Source organism: Mchenga conophoros, linkage group LG10, assembly GCF_057382185.1.
Source record: "Mchenga conophoros isolate Kocher_MC1m ecotype Shallow Benthic linkage group LG10, M_conophoros_male_GT1.1, whole genome shotgun sequence".
Lineage (NCBI taxonomy): Eukaryota > Metazoa > Chordata > Actinopteri > Cichliformes > Cichlidae > Mchenga > Mchenga conophoros.
This window is the reverse complement of record NC_140535.1, coordinates 3,740,404-3,760,992: the sequence shown is the minus strand read 5'-3', so window position 1 is coordinate 3,760,992 and position 20,589 is coordinate 3,740,404. Positions and strand designations below refer to the sequence as shown.

The 20,589-nt window shown below is 43.7% G+C and overlaps 1 protein-coding gene across 5 annotated transcripts in view; it reads right to left on the bottom strand.

The window, feature by feature from the left end:
- Nucleotides 1-7,499: 7,499 nt before the first annotated feature.
- The window catches only part of usp25 (ubiquitin specific peptidase 25), a 36,326-nt gene continuing 23,236 nt past the window's right edge, over nt 7,500-20,589 (bottom strand). For 2 of the 5 annotated variants that reach the window (XM_085288231.1, XM_085288232.1), the window contains exons 11-26: nt 19,424-19,551; nt 19,230-19,325; nt 18,898-19,062; nt 18,145-18,383; nt 17,929-17,999; nt 17,624-17,852; nt 17,049-17,312; nt 16,150-16,289; nt 14,120-14,293; nt 12,955-13,050; nt 12,511-12,689; nt 11,768-11,846; nt 11,590-11,669; nt 11,193-11,316; nt 9,027-9,219; nt 7,500-8,401 (exon numbers count right to left, since the gene is read on the bottom strand). In XM_085288231.1, coding sequence (XP_085144357.1) covers nt 8,229-8,401; nt 9,027-9,219; nt 11,193-11,316; nt 11,590-11,669; nt 11,768-11,846; nt 12,511-12,689; nt 12,955-13,050; nt 14,120-14,293; nt 16,150-16,289; nt 17,049-17,312; nt 17,624-17,852; nt 17,929-17,999; nt 18,145-18,383; nt 18,898-19,062; nt 19,230-19,325; nt 19,424-19,551 — 2,430 coding nt within the window. In that variant the 3' untranslated portion in view covers nt 7,500-8,228. The remainder of the gene's footprint in view (nt 8,402-9,026; nt 9,220-11,192; nt 11,317-11,589; nt 11,670-11,767; nt 11,847-12,510; nt 12,690-12,954; nt 13,051-14,119; nt 14,294-16,149; nt 16,290-17,048; nt 17,313-17,623; nt 17,853-17,928; nt 18,000-18,144; nt 18,384-18,897; nt 19,063-19,229; nt 19,326-19,423; nt 19,552-20,589) is intronic. The other 3 variants (XM_085288233.1, XM_085288234.1, XM_085288235.1) reach the window with 3 other exon arrangements.

The following is a 20,589-nucleotide window of genomic DNA, read 5'->3' as shown; positions in this document are numbered from 1 at the left end:
CAGTGTGATCTTGGAACAGCTTTTCCTGAATCAGCCCTACAGCAGCAGAAGGCTGAGCCCCTGCGCTCCACATTTATTTATTTATTTATTTATTTTTTCACATTTCTACAGTTAAAACTCTTTGACAATGCCGACTCAGCTGGAAGACGAGTCTCACAGTTGGTGAGGGAAGCTTGCGTAACATATACGAGCTGTTTAAACCCTAAACTGTCTATCAGCTTCCAGGGGTTCACTCACTGTCACTGCAGTAGCACGACGGGGTGGGAGTGTGTGAGTTCCTGCATGTTTAGCGTGGGAAGCAAAAAACTGTTGATTGCAGCTCATTTAGTCTAACCTGCATACATTTAACAACACACTGAACAACGACAAAAGTAGGTAACATCAAAGGTGAGGATAAACCGACGCTGAAACTCTAATGGGCAAATGAGGCTTGTACGAAATGACTAAATGAAGATATACGCTCTGCGTGCACACAAAGGCTCTCGAGACATGCACCTGCTGCTTCCCACGCAAAAAAAAGTTGGCAAAAAAAGTTGAGAGCAGATGTAGGGATGCTCTGACCCATACTGGAGAAATTGGTGATGGTGGTGTTGAAGAAGTGAACTTCATACTTCATAGCTCAGGTGGTAGAGCAGGACAGCTACTGATTGGAAGGTTGGTGGTTCGATCCATGGCTCCCCTATTCTGCATGCCAAATATCCTTGGGTAAGATACTAACCCCCAGTTGCTCTCTGATGTAGCCATCTGAGTGTGAATGTTTGCTAAACAGCACTAAAGAAAAAGAAGGAAATGCTTGTATGGGTGTGATTGGGTGAGTGAGGCATGTTGTATAGAGCACTTTGGGAGAGTAGAAAAGCACTAAATAAGAATCAGTCCATTTTACCATCTCGCAGCTTCTTTTCAACCATTTATTCAGTAATTCTCCTAAAGTGAGGCCCTCATTTTTACTACCACCAGATAGACTTTGTGGCTCCGTGATGTAGTGGTAAACATTTGCCTTATATGTGAAAAATAGCGGTTTGATTCAAGGAGACACAAACTTAGCCTCAGGAGGTCATAAGCTAGTCTACTCCTAGTGCTGATCCCAAGCCTGGATAAACAGCAGGGCTGTGTCAGGAAGGACAGGAAGGTCATGTCTCTGCCAAGTCAAATATGCACTTTGGCAACCCCCTGGAAAATGAGGGAGCAGCCCAAGTCACCTTTTCCTAATAATACTCAAACATCTAGAAAGCAGAACGAGAGATAAAAGGATTCTTTTCATATCTTTAGTAGAACTACAAGTATTATTAGGGGTTTGGGTTCTGTTATCAGTTATCCTATTCCTACACTCTTACAAACTGCCAGTTGTTACTCCCATGTCCTACTGTATGTACACCATATTGACAAATTACTCACCCATCCATCATCATTGAATTTCAATCACTTGCACGGCCACAGGAGTATGAAATCAAACACCTCGGCATCTACAAACATTTGGGAAAGAATGGCTCGCCCTCAGAAGTACTGCGATAGGATGTCACCTGCAGTTCAGCTGTGAAATTTCTTCACTACTAAATATTCTACAGTAGGCTGTTGGTGGTATTATAACAAAGTGATTGAGAATGACAGCAACTCAGCCACGAAGTGGTAAAATCACAGCGTGAGGTCAGCAGATGCTGAGGTCTGCAGAGTCGATCGCTACAGAGATCCAAACTTCATGTGGCCTTCAGATTAGCTCAACAACAGTGTGTAGAGCAGTTGCACCCAAGCCTTCCATCACCAGGAACAATGCAAATGCCACAACTGGACTCTAGAGAAGTGGAGATGAATTCTCCAAAGTGGCAAATCACGCTTCTTTCTGATGGAAGAGTTCGGCTTTGTTGTTAAACCCTCTGGATTAAGAATCAGAGTCACTAAAGTTCATGTGCACATGAAAGTAGATGAACAAATACTTTTGACAATGTAGTGTACATTTGAAGTATCATTAAGAACCAGCAAGTATTTTAAAGTACTGAAGATTACACACTAAATTCAGAAGAATTACATAGAATTCTATATTAAATATCTACCCGGTTCCCACCCAGTCTCATATGTTGTGATTTTGTTTGTAAGACACTGACAGTTTACAGTACATGGACAAAAATGTGAAGAGCATAATGTCTAACCTGGTAATTACGTGACATGTTGATAAAGAAGGCAGATCCATAGATAGATGAACGATAGATGTTAGTTACATTTGTTACAACCACTGGCTTTATTTTTATTCTTAGACTTGAGTGCCTTTGTGTAATAGATTACTATCGTTTACAATCAAAATCACTTTATTTTCTTTCCTCTTCCTTTGTATCAGCTTTGTTTTGAACCGTGTGTTTCATTTCAGATGCATCAGAGTGCCCAGCCTTCTTTGACTCACTGGGTGGGGCGCTGGAGAGTGCTTCATCTGGAGACTCCAATGCAACACTGGAGGGGTGTGATTGGGAGGAACAGCCTGATCTAAACCCAAATGGTGTTTTATTGTTGGTCTTCATCATGCACCGGGCGTGGGATGCTTCTGGGATGGTGCTGAACTCAACTGAGGATATGGTCAGGCAGTGGAAAGAAGACTTTGAGGATCTCCTCAATCCCACTGACACACCTGTAGTGGGAGCAGAGTCAGTGGACGATGAGGAAGACTCACACATTGTGGCTGAGTAATGCTTCCTAAAGCCCTGTAGGGCTGTCCTGGCTAACATGTCTGCAACATTGTGTGGAGGTCTGTGGCGGTGCCTCTAAATGGGTAACTAGAAGGGGATCACACTCCGCAGCCTCCCCAGGAAGATCCGTGCCAGGGTGCTGGACAGGAGAATCCGTCCATCAGTAAAACACGGCATTTGGTTATTTCCACGCTTCAGGCAGTCACTGCAATCACAAAGGTTTTGTTTGCAAGTATGAAGAATATTATTTAGATTCATAATTGAGTTTGTTTGTTGAATTATTGAGTCTTTACAACAAATGACATTATTATTTTTGTCAAACCACTAGAACTAAAAGATCTCGATGGCCTCCTTTCACTCCATTGTGAGGCAAAATCACAAAAATCGTGTCCTTGTCCAAATACTTATGGTCCTGACTGCATAATTAGACAGACTTGGCAGAGGTGCATGCATATTGTTTCAGCTGTTTTCCCTATTAACAACTGCAGGTCATGAATTGGGTCTGTGGGGGCTTAAATTTGGATGCAGTTGGAAAACCAGTTGAAACCACTAATTAAGCCTGTCCATCAGTATCATGGGCCACATAAACTGCCACTGTTTCTACTCTATAATCAAAGCTTGGCTTCATGCCCCACTTTAAGTCAATAGAAATAATGAGCAAAATTAGGGGATGCCTCTGCCAATAATGATAATTAATGCCCCATAAACATTTGCAAGCCAACAAGGTCTACTTAGACAGGTCAATCAAAAGGCCAACTCAAAGGTGGTTACACACAAACCGCACATGCACTGTGATGCAGATGAGAGCCCCTGCCTGCTGTTTCTGCAAGGGTGAAATAAGGATAACACACGCAGCAGAGAGAGAGAGAGAGACTCATATTGCTTCTCAGGTCCTATGACAGAGGTTAAAGTATTCAAAAACGGGGGTGGATTATTGATTTTTACATAGAAATGAAACACTGTGGGATGAGATGAAGATCAGATGTGATGAAGAGCACAGACAAGGTGGCCTTGTCTGAAAATTTCAGAGCAGAGGAATTAAAAGATGGTAGTTTATTTGACAGACTGGTTTGAGCATGTTAATGTATTTCCACGCTGTCTAATATTGATTCCTTATTTGGGTTTGTGTGACAAACGAGCCTCAGTCTGAGCAGCAACGTTACGGAAACCTGGTCTTACTATAATATAGTAAAGTGCATAAGGGGAAAAAACCCTGATCAGATTATTCACTTTAAACTAAAAAACAATCAAACTCATGTAAATAGTGTGAGCTTCTATTTATTGCCTAAGAGGGCTCATTTTTATTTGGGAATCTTTCACTTTTTCTCTAAGTAGTGCACTGTGTGTGATACAGTGGAAACAAGTCATCTCAAGTTATTTTGGAGAATTACTTTTCTTGCCCAGCAGTTTCCCTGTCCACGTGTGGCTTAATCTTTCCTTACACTCAAAGTGTGCATACCTCATTCCCTTTTGGTTACAAAAACCATCTTCTTTACAGTTTTCTCTTCTACTAATATTAACAGTTTCGATGCTATAAGAGAAACGCCACTGGCTAGCACATCGGTGCCAGAATGATTCTGGCTGCATGATGCATTGAGTTTTTCCTTTCCAGTCACTTTTCTCACTCACTATGTGTTAACAGACCTCTCTGCATTGAATCACACTTGTTATTAATCTCTGTCTCTCTTCCACAGCATGTCTTTATCCTGTCTTCCTTCTCTCACCCCAACCAATCACAGCAGATGGCCCCGCCCCTCCCTGAGCCTGGTTCTGCAGGAGGTTTCTTCCTGTTAAAAGGGAGTTTTTCCTTCCCACTGTCGCCAAAGAGCTTGCGCATAGGGGATCATATGATTGTTGGGTTTTTCTCTGTATGTATTATTGTAGGGTCTACCTTACAATATAAAGCGCCTTGATGCAGCTGTTGTGATTTGATGCTGTATAAATAAAATTGAATTTTGAACTCATACCGGTGAGCAGACATTAAAGCTGAGTGTTGAAAAGCATCATTGATCATCAGCAGGACTTGGAAATAGAACCGTGAGGGCAAAGACAACAAACTGTTCAGACTCTCATATTTATGTTGTGGTCCTCTGGAATGACCCAAACCCCAGACTGGACACTCAATTAGTGAAATAGGTATTGATCCCCTACATTCTGGCACACACAGATAGGCTGTGTGCGTATGTGGTACACAGATTGCAATCAATCCATCAGTTACTCAAGATGCTTATGATCTCGTTTTGTGTATAAAGCACACCTGACAATAGAATTTCTTCCATTCTGACTCCTCCACCACCATGTGCAAAACCAAAGAGGTGTTAAAGGAAAGATTTTAGACCTGCACAACACCATCAGCAATTGTGATTGTATATATCAGTCGCCTTCAGTCTGGAGCTCCATCAAAGATCTTGCCTGAAGGTTAAGGATGATCATGGAGGACAAAACTACACAGGAGGAGCCTGTGATTCCCCTGCTCAGGAAGGCACATGTACAGGCCTGTCTTAAGTTTGCCTGTGAATATGTAAGTGATTGAGAAGGCTTGAATCACATGCACACACAGAGGTTGAAAGATTATGGTTTGGGGCTGTTTCTCTGCTAAGTGTACAGGAGGACTTCACCGCATTGAGAAGCCAGTGGGCATTGCTGTGCACCATCAAATCTTTGATAAGAAACTTTTCCCCTGAACATAGAAGATGAATCATGGGTTTTCCAGCATGACAGTAACCCAAAACATACCACCAAGGCAACAGTGGTCAACTGGAAGATGTGAATTTCCCCAGTGAGGGACAATAAAGGATATTTCTATTAAAAAAGATGCACATTTAGGTCATGGAGTAGTTGAGCCAGTATGCAGACCTCAAACCTACAGAAAATCTGTAGAGGGAGCTGAAACTTCAAATTGCCAAGCAGCAGCCATGAAACCTAAAGGATTTAGAGAGTTCCTGTATAGACGAGTGGACAAAATCCCCCCTGAGATGTGTGCAAACCTGGTGATGAACTACAAGAAACATCTTACTGCTGTGCTTGCCACCAAGGGTTTCACCGCCAAGTATTAAGTTTGTATGTTTTGCTTGGGGATAAAATACTTTTTTAACTTAATGGCATCCAGTAAATGTTTATCTTTTATGCTTTGTGTTTTGCTTCTTTCCTTTAAAATAAAACTACCATAAAAATGATAGACTGTTCATTTCCTTGGGAGTGAGCACGGGTACTTAAAAGGTTCTAAACACTTCAAAGACTGTCATTCATAAGCAGTGAATGTTCTTATTTAATGTTTTAAACTTTTGACAAAGACTAAGTCAGCGTGCCTGTCAATAATGTGCCATGTGCCAAAAGATCAGGCTACAAACTGCCCTAAATGCTCATCATTTTCTACCCTCGAGTTGAGCCAATACCAGCTTGGCACTGGTTTCCTGATATGGTCATATGGTCCAACACGAGAAGGTGGAGCTTTAAAATACTGCCCCCAGTCTGTGGAAGCTAGAAAAGGGGCAGTCAAACCGAATCAGGTGGGCTTCTGTGACGGAGGAGGTTAAATTTCCAGTTCACCCTCTGAAACAAGCGGTTTTAGCTCTGTGGAGGCTGCATAAAGGTCAGTGTTTTATATACGTGCGTGTGTGTGTAATAAACTCGAGCAAAACTACTCCACAGCAACAAAAACAGTGCTGGAAAAAAGCACAATAGGCCGCTTTAATATGGATCCGTTTGACTCGAAACAGCTTGAGCTCTTGTGCAGGATCAAACATGTCAATATGGCTGACAGTCAAACTGTTTCCACTTGTAGGTTCTCCGTGCAAACGGCTTATGTACAGCAGCACTGGCTCAGCCATCAAAGGGCCAATGATGTGACAGGCCTGTGGCTGAAAATGTGGCTCATTGATTAAAAAGAAAGAAAGAAAAAGAGTTCAGAGGAGGCAGACACAACTGTAGCAGACTGTCAGCTAACAGCCGAGCACTGGTTCAGACAGACGTGCAGGAATGCACGAGCAATTGGAACTTGTGCTTCACACTGGGCCAATGACAGACACAGCACAAATGCAAACCACTGGAGTGTGCTCGCCAAGCTGCTTTTCAGCCTTCACCAAAGTTATTTGCCTTTATGCAAAAGTTTGGCTTATTTTATGATCCTGCACAGCTGTTAATATCAATACTTAGGAACCGGTATATTGTAGAAACCTAATTCTCTACAAATCATTCCCAGTGTAATGAAATGAATCTGTTTTTTTCCCATGCCTTATAGACTGCATCATCTTGTTGCCTTACTACGGCAGAGTCCACGTTGTGATCTGGATGGCGTTAAATCTTTAAAAGGATATTGAGCTGATAAATAAAATGTGTCACTTAAATTGAGTTTCGGACAAAGCTGCGCTCCTTCACCGATGAGGTCAGGAGCGGGAAGCTCGAAATAAAATCCGAAGCATGGTGCGGCATCTCTCAGGATGACGTGCATCTTGAGATATGCGCAATGCTGGGAGCGATGTTTGGGAAAGACTTCTGAGAATGCTTCCTGGCGTCATCACATGGGCTGTTTGCAGTAATCTGTGTTCCTGGAAATTAGTATTACTCCAGGAAATTAGACCTAAGTCACATCATTAAAAAGCTCCACTTTCAAGCTGCTAAAACAGAGTCCCCGTTTCGTATTCTTATTATTGCGACCACATGCTGCACGCTTTGGAGTTTGCATCCGCACATTAATGAAAGCCTGCTTCTAATAAGCTGCAGAATAGCAGCTGAAGCAGCACAGCAGGACAGCACGGAGGGGCGAGACGAAGTGAAGTGCACTGGGATTTTTGTGCAAACAAATGAAAAGTCAACATCAGGCAAAAACATGTTTATGTGGCCTAAAAGGGCCATAAATAAAATTTTATTCTCTCAATTTATTAACAAGCCACAGGAAGTCCATGACCGTCTACCACAGCACTTAAAACATCTCATTCTGGCGCAGTCCACAAAGACATGAGACCCATTTGAGATCCTCTTGAGCCGCTGATAAATCTGGAGGCTCTCTTCCTCGCTCTGACTTCCTTAGAAAAATAAAACAAAACGTGGAAATACTGTACCAAACTGGAGGCGGAGCGGCAGGGTGATCCTTTTCACACTGAGAAGGGTGCGTTAGAAAGGGCTATGAGTGCGTTCGGGGAAGCTTGAATCAAACGGCAACAACAACAATAATAAACTAGGAAAAACCCTCAAACTTTTTTTTGTGTGTATGTTTCGTTTCGTTTTTGCTAAGCTGAAGCAGAACATGTTTCGCTTTCAACCACTTCAGGATCGCCACCGTTTATCCATCAACTTCTTCTCTCACGTTACGTTTCCCCCTCCCAGCAGTCTGCCCTCTCCTCCAGAGCCCTCTATCGTGTTTTGCTTAAAATAAAAGTGAAATAATATTTATAATGATAAAACCTATAGCAGCAAAAGAGTAACAGAGGAATAACAGCTAGAAGCGAGTGACCCCTGGATTGATAAGGAAGGCATGGGTTAAAGAGAGGTCCATGAATTTCTGCCCGGCGTGTCGGGCCTGCGATGAGGGAGAGGCACCTCGGCGACCCTCTGAGCTCATCTTCCCTCGGTGGGCACCCTGCCGAGGGCGGCCATGATGCGGCTGAACCGTTCGCACAGCTCCAGGGTGGAGTAGGTGGGCAGCTTGGGAGGGTCGTGGAAGCTTTTGATCTCCGTTGAGCAGTCCAGCAACTTTGGGAGGAAGTCTGTCAGCTTCTCCTGGAGGTTAGCTGCAGTCAAGAAGTGAACAGACAGAAAATAAGGAACTGTCACCATGCAGTGAAAATCAGATTTTCAGGGCCATTTCTTTAGTTAGAAAGGATGTCACGGTCACTGAGATTTTTAGTAGATCGATTTAAAAGTCATATATTTAAGGACGTTTTTCCTTCCCACTGTCTCCAAGTGCTTGCGACACCTTAAAGGCCGGCCCGTGAAACTATTGTCTGACATTAAACCGGTCCGTGGCACAAAAAGGTTGGGGACCGCTGGTTTAGAGTGACTGTTGTTGTGATTTAGCATTTATCTTACAGCTACAGTGGCTACAGGTAGGTCCAAGTGTTTATTAGTGCAGAGTTCTGTGTTGTATTGTCATGACATTGAAATGCCATCATAGGAGAAATCATAATACAATACACTAGTATTTCTATCTACTTACAAACATTAGTATTGTATAAAATGTTATCTTTAGGTGATCTTTTTCTGTCAGACTTGTGCCTTCTGATACGTGACCTGAGCCGCGGCCTGATTATGGCGATCTTCGGCAGGGGTACGAGGGAATGCACTAGTAACCTAAGCCTTCAACTCTCCGGAAATATCTAATAGGCTAAGTGTGTTTCTTCTCCCTTAAGGACTCACATTCCATCTCTTGGCCCAGGTAGGAGCACCAGCGGTTCCTCATGTCCTCCACCGCCAACAGGTCTCTCACTGCGTCGTGGACCAGCAGCAGAGGGATGCAGGGCACCACCAGCTCATTCATGATGCCCAGGCCTGTGGTCACCTCAGGCTCTTCTCCCGACTCAAACATGGCGGCCGCTTGCTCATTTAGTTTCTGTGGGGCGGGGGGGAGGGACACTGATGAGTCTTTTATATCAAAGCTTTTATTAGTTACTCACACATTCATTTTGGACTAATATCATAGCTTGCTGTGTGGTACAGACCACCCAAGAAGTTTCTTTTGGAGAGTAAAATTCTCTTCTTTTATTAGTCTGTTACTTAGGACTAATGAGCAGCTGTGTGTGTGTGTGTGTGTGTGTGTGTGTGTGTGTGTGTGTGTGTGTGTGTGTGTGTGTGCACACTGCACTTTGAGTTTTTAGCTGATAAGTCAAAATGCCAGCGTTCAAAATGCAAAACCACAGGGTGACATCACTGTGGCTACATCCAGTTTTTCTATATCATCTATCAGCAGAGGGGGTTTAAGAATACTGAAACAAAAGGGCACATTTAATGTTTTTAAATAGATTTACAAAAGCCTGAGGAATCTGTGAGGTCCACTAAATGGGATGAATGGCCTGTTTTCAGCGTCTTTTTTCTGCAGGATGATTGCATTTGTCTCTGCCTATCAGGGACCCTCACACTGACATATGCCAGCTCGCCCAACGTCAATAACCCCACAAACATCGCTGCTGTTTAGATTTCTATCTTCATTCATTTCCAAAGTAATAGGAAAACTGCATATTTTAGTTTTATAGAAATCCCTCAGTCAGAACATGGTATATCAACCTCAGATGGAAACTAGCGAGCTAATTTCCAAGTCCTTTAAACCTCGTAAATCCTCTTTTTCATGGATGCCATGATGTCAAACTTCACTGTAACACCCCAGAGAGAAGCCACATTGAACATTTTGGGAAACGGAGAAGAGTTTGGCCCTGGAAATGCCTAATGACGTCAGGCTTAAGAGGAGGATTGACGAGCAGGCTGCTAGAACAAACCTCTTGTTGCTGTCGCAGCACTGGTGTGCTCCCGTCCCTCTGACTTACACAGAATCAGTGCCTCACACCTGTCCCTTCACACCCTGCTCCCTCACAAATCAACTCCCCCGTAGTCTGAAAACCTCAGCAAAACTTTCTTTACTCTAAATTGTGTCGTTTCCTTTTCTTCTGTTAGACGAGTACTCAACAGTAATCCCAGGTATCATTAATATCACAGAATATCTTTAAGTCGCTGGAACTAAAGGATCCTGACATTTAACAGGTAAGCTTTTCTCTCTGGTCGAGGCCTCAAACACCTTGCTGTCACACACAAACTCCCTGACCTTGTCTCTGAAGAAACGAGCTGTCTGGAATCAGAGACTGCAGGGTGGAATTGCAAAACATCCAAATACAGTAACTGTGTCAATGTTAGCAGTGTTTTCAATTAAAACAAGAGCTGAAGGTAAACAGCTGAGTGCACACAGCTAGACGTTCTGGCCAGAGAACTAAGATGGGCAATCGCCCTGCACAGTCCTGAGGTTTGAGGTTAGCTGAGGACACGCTCGTGTCTCATGGTAATGTGTTTACACTCACTGGCCCTCCTGCTTCCTATTCCCACTCCAGTGATTACATTACAAGCACAATGCCAGTGTAAGGTTACTGAGTGCAGCAGCGAGAGGGCTGCTAAAGACCAGTATGAGGCTGATCGGACCAAACTACCCCCAGCCCTAACCAATAATACCCGAGCATAGCCTGGAGCTTGGTGGGAGTGAAATGAAAAGGGGCTCACTTCACAACGCTGAGAGGATTTTCATCTGTCAGTATCAGATGAAAAATCTTCAGTGGAATCTTTTGTGGGCTGCGAGCAAGCCAAAGCAATATCTCAGCAAAAGCAATTTGATTATGGCGCTCTGCTCGGTGTCGGAGGGGAACGTCTAGCCGTGAGAGTTTTGCTGAGTCACTTTAGCAGAGGATGTTTGACACAGAGGAAAGGGAGTGACACAGAAGAGACGGAGATCACAGAGAAGAGCTGCTTGATGCAAAGGCTTCCGTTCCAAGCAGCTTCTTTGAAGTCGCTTTGTTTAAGTCGGAAAACACGGCACACAGGGCTCACCAGCAAACACTCTCGACGGTAATGGCCGAGCAGCTCCTCGTCGTGCCCTCTGTACAGGCCTTTTAACAAAAGCTCCTTGTTGTACTGGTAGGCGTAAATCAGATACATGAGAGCCTCCACATAACTGGAAAGAAAGATATTACATTCAGATAAAACTGTAGCAAAGACACACTGGCGGCTCACAGAGTAACACAAAAAATGAACTCGGTGAACCCACTGCACAACTTTAAAGCTGGGGAGCTGCACGATTGTAAGCTGCTGCCCCCTGCAGGTAAACACCAAGATGGGAAATTACATGAAAATAAAGGAAAATGCGAAATCAGTTAAATCTCTACGGAGACGCTGGGTTTGTTTGTTTGAGGTTTTTTATACATTTGCTAAAGAGGCGTCAACATACTTTGTCTTCTGGAAGAGCTCCAAACCGGTCACCATGAGGATGGTGGTTTCACGAAAGTTCCTGTAGTCCTGATGCCATATCTGATGGAGACAAGCCAAAGTCAGATTGTCCAGCCAGTATGAATCTGCTCAAATGTACAGTTTTAGACGAACAAAAGACAGACGGCACAACTTCTGACCTCATATTCATCCATGTTGACCTCCTCGGGTTTAATCAGGTCCAGTTTGGCACGTGCCACATTCATAATGCTCTTACATCTGTGAGAGGAAGAGGGACGGGGGGTTACTGAAACGGAGCTGGTGAGTCATCGTGAGGTACTCCAGGAGATAAAACGCTCCACCCTGCCCCTAGGCCTTAACGTGGCTTAATGAATCACTCTTTAGTGCTGAGAGGACTAGTGAAGCACTCCTCCAGAGGCTCCTATTGAGGCCACATTCACACATAAATCTAATTATCTCGCTCAAAATAGAGGAGAAGGGAGAAATCAATTTTTCTCTCATGAATATGGATCGAGGCCAACAAGCATAGCTGAAAAGTTTTAAGAAATAGTAAGGGACATTACACACCCTAATGACACCAAAATGTCAGAGTTAAAAGAGGGGGGATCTTGATATACAGCAGTGGTAATTTGAAAAGAAAAAGTCAGTATTGGACATGTGCCTTGTATGATTTGTGTTCGAACAAAAGGCAGAAGGCGTGCAGATCAGAGAGGATTAGCAGCATGAAAGTGTTGCTCTGATGAGACACAGCCAGTCTGTGCTGAGAGTAAAACGGGAGCTCTTACAGTCTCTGCTACCCTCTGCTGGTCACTACGAAGAACCGATTTCAGGTAACCAACTCGATTCTGACACAGCCAGGGGAAAAAAAATGCAACATGATCATTTTTTAAATTACAAGCTTGTGGCAGAGTGAGGACTACACCTCTCATCGAAGGCGAGGTTCCTGTCAGCAAACTGTGTGAGCAGAGTCCTCTCCAGAATCTTCTTGGGTGCCTGGTTTTGGATGAAGTAAACGATGATGTGCTGTAGTCGGTAGTCATTCTCAACCGGCGTGTCTTCTTGGGCAAATCTCAAGAGACGTCCATACTCCATCTTGATGGCCTGAACAAAGAGACAAAGGAAAAATAAGCTACTTGTCACTGTGTGAGAGAGAAGTTACTTAAGTAAATGACAGCTTAATTTAAGCAGCACACCTGAGTGCCGCATGTGTACATGTAAGCCCCTAAAACTATTCCACTATCACAAACAGAATCCAAATCTGTGGGAAACACTGCAGTGGTCTGAGGAACAATGTTACACTGGAACACAATAACAGAAGAGGAGGTGAAGGAAGTGAGTGAGAGCGGAAAGGAGAGAGAGGTTGTACCTTAAAAAAGGCCGCCTCGGGCCCATTCTTTTCATACACGCTGCTGGATTTGCCAATGGCCATAATTACACCCTGCATGTCGGGGGTCATCATCGCCTGCCCAGGAAGCAGGAACCATGTTAAACAAGGCCCTGGTGATGAACTGAGCAAGGTCAGGCACTGTGTTATCTGCTCTAACTTTCTACAGCAAGGCGTACCATAGTCAGGACATGCCAAACATCACTCAGCAGTCCATGCACCGGTTGGTTAGACGGGCAAAAGTCGGCGGGGATGCGACCAGTCAGTTTAAGAGGCGGAACGCGCAGTGCTCACAAGGATAATGTGTAAAAACCAAGACAGCCTTATGAAAAATGTGTGACAGACAACCCAGAGTGCAGGAAGACAGGCTGGAGCAGCAGCCCTACAGAGGATATTCAGCACTCAGTACACACTGACCAGCAAACTACCACCAACATTTACAGAAACATTGATTCCATGATAGCTGCATGAAAGCTATCTGTTCATTTTTACCTCTGCCAAGGAGGGTTGATGTTTTTGGTAGCACTTGTGTGCGTGCGTGTCATTCTGTAAACACGGCAGCTCGAGAAGATTTGAATAAATGCTGATAAAACTTTCTTGGGGTGTAGGTGGGGTGGAGTTAACAATCCACGTTGAAAGAAAGGAGGAATATCGTTCTCGTTAGAGATACTTTAGCATCACATTATATAATAAACTCAAGTTAATCGGTCCGGTTATTTATCCATCACCTATTCCGACATAATGTTGGTGTAATCAAAGTCATGTCTGTCATGCTACATACAACTTCTTACACTGTTGTTTAAAAAGAACAAAACACAACACTGCCTCCTTAAAAGTACATAAGATTTAGCTGCCTTGGCGGAGGTTTGCGCTCTTGTGCAAGTAGCATCATACATATAAGAGCACATGTGCATCACAGTATGAAGCAGCAGTCTCGCCTGTCTCCACCTGACTTTGTGCCGCGATGTCAATGGCTCAACGAAAGACTTTTCACAAGAGTAACGCAGAGCAGCCAACAAAGGGGCCAACCTTACTGCACTGCATTGTGAAAAACCTTATGCTCTATGGAGCCAATACAATTGGGCAATGAACCTCTCATTCTATAGATCAAACAGGCTCAGACAACACTTGATGGAGCCAGAGCTACCTCATCATCATACCCCCCCTCCTCTGACTCAATGACAAATGTCCCCACATTAGGAATGGCCACCTCGACTGTGCGCTGGCCAGGGGACTCATCCTCTGTGACCAGGTCAGGAGGGGGGGTTACGGGAGTGTTCATCTGGACCTCAGGCTCAGGGGAGATGGGAGGGGGAAGAGACTGGAGAGAAAATGGGACAGATGAAACAGGAACGATGGAGGACTGATGGAAACAGAAGGAACATTATATAGGGCAAAGGTGAAACAGGAAGAGGAAAAAAGTTTTAATAAAACGAGCTCATTTTATATCTCCGCATAAGACTTTTCTAAACTATGCAAGTAACTCTGAATCCTTGTTAAAACTCAGTGGGCACAGTTGTGGAAAAGTGGGGCAGAAAGTTGAATAAACATGACACAGCAGTGTTTCCCCTAGGTGGGAAATAATCCTTTTGAGTTGCTGTAATTGTTCCTCCTCTCAGTACTGGCTGTGGAAAATTTCTAAATGGCTTATTTTATGTAAAAATGTCAAGCAGGTATCATCCATGGTGCACTTTAGGGCTGCCACAAACGATTATTTTGATAGTCGACTAGTCACCGATTATTTTTGCGATTAGTCGACTAATCAGATCATCATCCATTGGACGTAAAACTACAGCTTATTGCACCAGCAGCATCTGCTCTTATATAACTATCATTAGCTTACAGCTTTAAGTGTTTAAGGTCTGTGCTAACTAAAAATAAAGAAAAGATGAGAGTTTATTAAATTTTAATGACATTTGCAGATTGTTTCGATGAAGTTTAATAAACTCCTTGCTATCTAAAATATAACAGCACACCGGAGTATATTCTCGAGCATCTCACACTTCTGATAATCAGCTGTCTGCTTGACGTTTATTCAGCTGTGTAAAAACTATAACTTTAATCTCAGCCAAACCGATTTACTCAGGAACAAATAAAATACTGAAAAAGAACAAACAATAAATTTTTTAAGTTATTTAAGTGACTTATATATCATGTTTAACCTAAGTAGCGAAAGACGGCGGTGGGTTTGAAAACGATTTGCCGGGAGTCCGGTGTTCTCACGGCTCTAGGGCTCTAGTGACCTAGCCCCCGGCTAGCTATCGAGCTAGTGACTAACAGACGTCTCCGAAAACGTCGGAGCGCTTTTGAAAATATGTGGTGTCTTGATAAACTGAGCAGATATTTGAGGTTTACACTGCTACATTCTCGCCTAAAAATATGTTAAACGTTTATTTTGTGACCCAGAAAGAATAATAAGAGTAACATTAAAACTAACTAGCTGCCGCCATTGTTGGAAACTGAGCAGGGCCGCGCTATGAATTCTGGGACACAGCTTCTTCTTCTTCGGGGTTTAACGGCAACTGGCATCCTTGTACATACAGTGCTGCCATCTTCTGTTTCAGTCCGTTATTACACTCTTAAATCCTGCTACTTATTCCTGCGTCTTTTGTGATCTTACAAAGCTTCAAACGACACGTCAACTATTAAATCAGTCGTCGACGATTTTGATAGTCGACGTAATCGTGGCAGCCCTAGTGCACTTTACTTTAAGAAACTTAGTGAGCCTGTGAAAAATGCTTAACCTACCCATGTGATGCAGGGGCAGTAGAGTCCCACTGTACAAAAGCCATCCGACATTTATAAGCTAAATGCTCCTTTATGTTCACCAGCTGGTTTTTCTTCGTATCTGTGCAGCTTGGTGCTTGTATGTTTGGTACGGGGGAGGTTACAGTCTATTTTTTTTAAACCAACTGCCTGAGTGAACCAGGAGAACTAAACAGACCAGCGATGGCTCTTTGACTTCATCAAAATAAGCAACATATCTAACACAGAGGCATTCATGTGATCCACCGTTAATATGAAAGTACCGATTAAAGCAGTGTTTAAGTAACAGCTCTCGACTGACATAGCTTTTTGTTGAATACACATATGAATGTGACTTGTTTAGAATCAGAAAGCGCATGCATGACTTGTTGTGAGTCTTCTGTAATGTGTGTCTTTGCATGTTTTACATACAGCATTTAGTAACGCTTCAGGGCTCCTCTCCTCCTGTTCAGCAGCAGCCCTGGAGATGGCCCTCTCTGTGTCCTCCTGCAGGTGCTTGGAGTCATTCGTGGGTGATGGCTGCTCCATGTATTCAGGATCCTGCTGGGGAACTACAGAAGGAGCACACCACCATCATACAGAAGCAGCAACACTTCAGCACAGTCTAAGCGACAAAATCTGCAGTTCTTTTAATGGCCACTTCAGGCTGGCCTCAAAGCACATCAGTCTCCAATTAACAGCATTAAAAACACACTGACAGTGCAACAATACTTTCATGCTGCAACAAGCAAATAACAATGCAAGCATGTTGACTGAGAGCGCTTGTGTGTCTGTGTGTGATATACACTTGCACAACCAATAGAAACACAGAACGAGGTATATGTAGTATCTATCTGTAGGTATATGTATAAGATCGTGACACAGCAGAAGCAGAACACAAAGACCACCTCAACACAAATACTGGGTCACTCACTCAACCTAGTGGTTAGAGCAGGGCAAGCCAATCATGTGTGAAAGGACTTTAAAGCAGTGACACCTCTGCATCATTTCCTTATGTATATGACTCCATGCTTTTATTTTGGTGAGGTAACCAGAATGTGATTAAAAAGTGCTTTTACCTGAATAACAACAAATAACTATGCGTCACTGCCTAAGGGTGTATCCCATAATTCAGTACAACTGAAATACATGTACAGTTTTTTGTAATAACTCTATTCTGTTTTGCTATAAATATTGTATAATTTCACAGCGCACATTGCCAGCTCTTTTCCAGACTGTTTTACAACTCTTCAGGGAACAAAAGATTTTATATGTACTGCTGTTTCTTAATAAAGCATTCTACTCTCTATTGTGAGCGTTATGGCTCTGACCTGCATTGTCTGGAGGGCTGGACTCAATACTCATGGGCTGAGGGGAAGAGGAGGAAGTGGAAGTGCTGGATGCCGTGGAAGCAGCGGCGGCTGCTGCTGTGGCCAGTGCCAGCTTCTCCTGTTGGGCCTTGCGAGCCTGCATGATGTCCCACTCTTCAATCTCCTTATCAAACTGTTCATTATCCTCCTTCACATACTGCTTCAGGTCTGGCGGCAGTTTGTCCATGCCGCTGAGGATCTGCCCCGTTTCTTTGTCAAACTCCTCTGCAATGGAGAGTTAGGAAAAAGAAATATGAAGGTTTCCTAAATGTCTATTTGGGAATCAGTTCAGTTCAGAAGTATCAGGTGTAGCTTGGTCAAATCAGTATTTTGTGGCATAAAAGAATGTTTATTGTTTTATGAGCAAAGACAAACACATTTAGGTATCGATACAGAGAGAGGCTGATGACACAAAGTAATGTGATATAGAGCTCAAAACCCCCAAAGACAATCCAGCCAACATTCTGATACGAGTCACTTTTCTAATATGACAACCAAAAGAGAGATGCAAGCACCGGAGAAGAGTTCATTCTTACCTTCTGTGAGAAATGGCTTCTTGTCATTGATGTACATGAGACAGTAGGCACTAGCATTGCGGTAGCCTCCAAAAGAGTCCCTGACAAGCTCCTCCCAGGATGACTTTGTCACTGAAATATCATTGTACTTCATCCAGCAACGCTGATGTGGGTCATAGATGTAAGCCCAGTAGTGGCCTGCATTGGCCTGGCCTTCATGGACCAACACTGCGTGAAGCCGATATGGAACCTGCAGAAACGCAAACAAGGAAATGTGAGGGTTGGGTTTATTTTTACAAGTCAAGGTGAAAGGACTGGGTGCTCACCTGCATCATAGATTTGTCCGAGTACATCAGCTCAATGGTTCTGTGAATTCTGGTAATACTCCCCTGCAGATCTGGAAGTAGAGGATCATATACGACCTATTAGCATGTGCCAAAATAATGGCCAGCATAGCGGTAGACAGATCAATCACGCTGAAATATACTCATGCTATCACAACTGAGTGCAAATGACTGGATACAGAAGGAGCATAGCCCTACCACGAGTGTCATTTTCCACTTCACTCCTCCAACGGTGCAAGCAGCCCTCAAGCACTCTTAACTCTTCTTCGGTGATGTGGCGTGGGGCAGGGTGCATGGGGAGGTCGGGGGGTAGACGGGACTGCGTGAAGGGCTTATGAATGGGTACTCTCTGCTGCTGGGCTGCAGAGGGAGCAGTGGCAGGACCTGACGCAAGGCCCGAGCTCTCCAGAGGAGGTAAGGAGTCTTGCTCAGCTGAGCTGCAGGGTTAGAAATGTAAACTTTATGACATCTCTAAATAAAAAAAAAAAGTTCACACTGCAGATATTTTATAGTTTGAAATGACAGCTACTGCAACAAAAAACAAAACCATAAGAATCAAATCAAAAATTCTAAATGGATAGTTTATTCCATGTCCCTACAGCCACATTTGTCAACAGGAGAGCCAGGCCCTCTGCCTCTAACCGTCTGGGCTCTCTCTTACAGTGAGAAACTCTCTTACACTGCCATTTTGCTCGACTTTGACGTCACATCATGTGTTGCGTGACACAGCCCTCTCTTGTATGTCCCACTTTCCATATATTTTCAAAAACTGTGGGAGGACTGGACAAGTTTGTTCTGGTAACTGTGACTGACTTAATGTGATAATATTAACCTTTTATCATGTTTTGTCCCATTTGTTTTTTGCACCATCTAATCTTCAACTCGTTCATCTTCACCTTCTTTGTACAAATCTGACACACACTTCAGGCTTTTTTTTTTTGTAAAACTCGCCTTGGTGGTGGCAGTTGTTGTCCTGTTGTTCCACCAGGGGGTGCTGATGTGTCAATATCTTCCACTGGGGAGGTACACACTGGTTTGCTGGAAGCAAACTCCATGGCATACTGGAGGACATCTGCCAGAGGAAACCTCTTGGGACCTGAGCCGTAACTCAGATACCTGAGAGAAAAACAGAGACGTAGCAGAGATGGAGGGAGGCAGACGGAGCAATAAAGTGGAAAGGGCAGAAGATGAAAGGGTGCAGTTTGAGTGAAAAATGACTGTGGCTGTCTGGCAAGTTCTGCTGACCTTGGCTGAATAATGGGGTATCAGTGGACAAGCCATACCTCTCCAGTCGCTGTTGGAGGAGCGTCAGATGCTCTTTCAGCCGTCTGATCTCCTCCCTCTTGATCCTGGTTATTTCCCTGTTCCTGTCCATGTACCTGACAACGCACACATATCACACCAGGAGCTTCAGGATTGCATATATATACACTAGAGGCTAACGGAGGTGGTAAAAAAGAAAGCCTGATTACGTTACCTATCCATGTAGAGCATAGAGGGGAACTCAAGCTTGTTGTGAATCTTCTCAGGACGTCCAAGTGCTTGGTTGAACTCAAATCTTGACAGTTCAAAGGTCAACACAGGAGGGAGTTCTGTGAACCAGTGCTGTAAGAAAATTGGATGTTAATGGATTTTGGTATTCAAAAACGATCGAATACAGACCCTCAGATACTCAGCAGCATCTGATGAACTGGAAATTTAAAGATCACATGTCATGTTCTCATTTTTAAAATCAGACATTGGATCTGTATCAGAATGTGAAATGTCCTGGAAAACAAACTGATCTATACTAACTTTGTGTTTCAAATACTTGAATGTATTTGTTCCCACATTAGAAATGGGGTACAATGTCATGCAAGATAAACAGGTTAGCTTGCCGTACTGTGATGCAAAGTAAAGCACTGTGTTGGAGGAAAATCTTTTTTGTCACGGTCTGCGGAGGCAGACCGTGCGGAAATGTGTGTGGTGGACCCAGGAGCGAACACAAGCGAGGATGCAGGAGTGGAGTTAAACAAAAGCGAGCCTTTTATTCTGGCTGATGAAAGGAACAAAATAGAGTGAGGGCAGCATAAGAGTAATAGTTCAAACAGAAACCTAAACTGGACATAAACTAAGGAAAAGCTATGGCTGGAGATACGGAACACAGGGGGTGGTAACACAGACGACGCGACACAGACTACATGAAACACAGAGACTAAATACACAAGAGGGATGATCAGGGGAAGTGGCCACACATGGGAACACAGCTGACACAGATAAACATAACAAGACATGGCAGGAGTAAACAACACTGACGGGAGACTGTCAAAGTAAAACAGGAAGTACACAGAGGTGCAAACAGGAGGAGAGAGAGAGCACGGGCATAGTGGGCTGGGGAAACATGGAATGAAACACAAGGAGGGGAGATGAGGGCTCACAGATACATAGAGGGGCACACAGGGGATAAAAGTCACAAGGGGAAGTCAAATAAGGAACAACACAACAGGACAACTCAGGAAACATGGCCTAAATAAGGAACGAAATACAAAAATACAAGAAACTAAGAATACTGGGCCCACATGGCCCAGGACCATGACATTTTTTCCCATGCTGAGCCATTGCAACCAATCTTAAGGGTTGTTAAATATATCTGAGTTTAATACA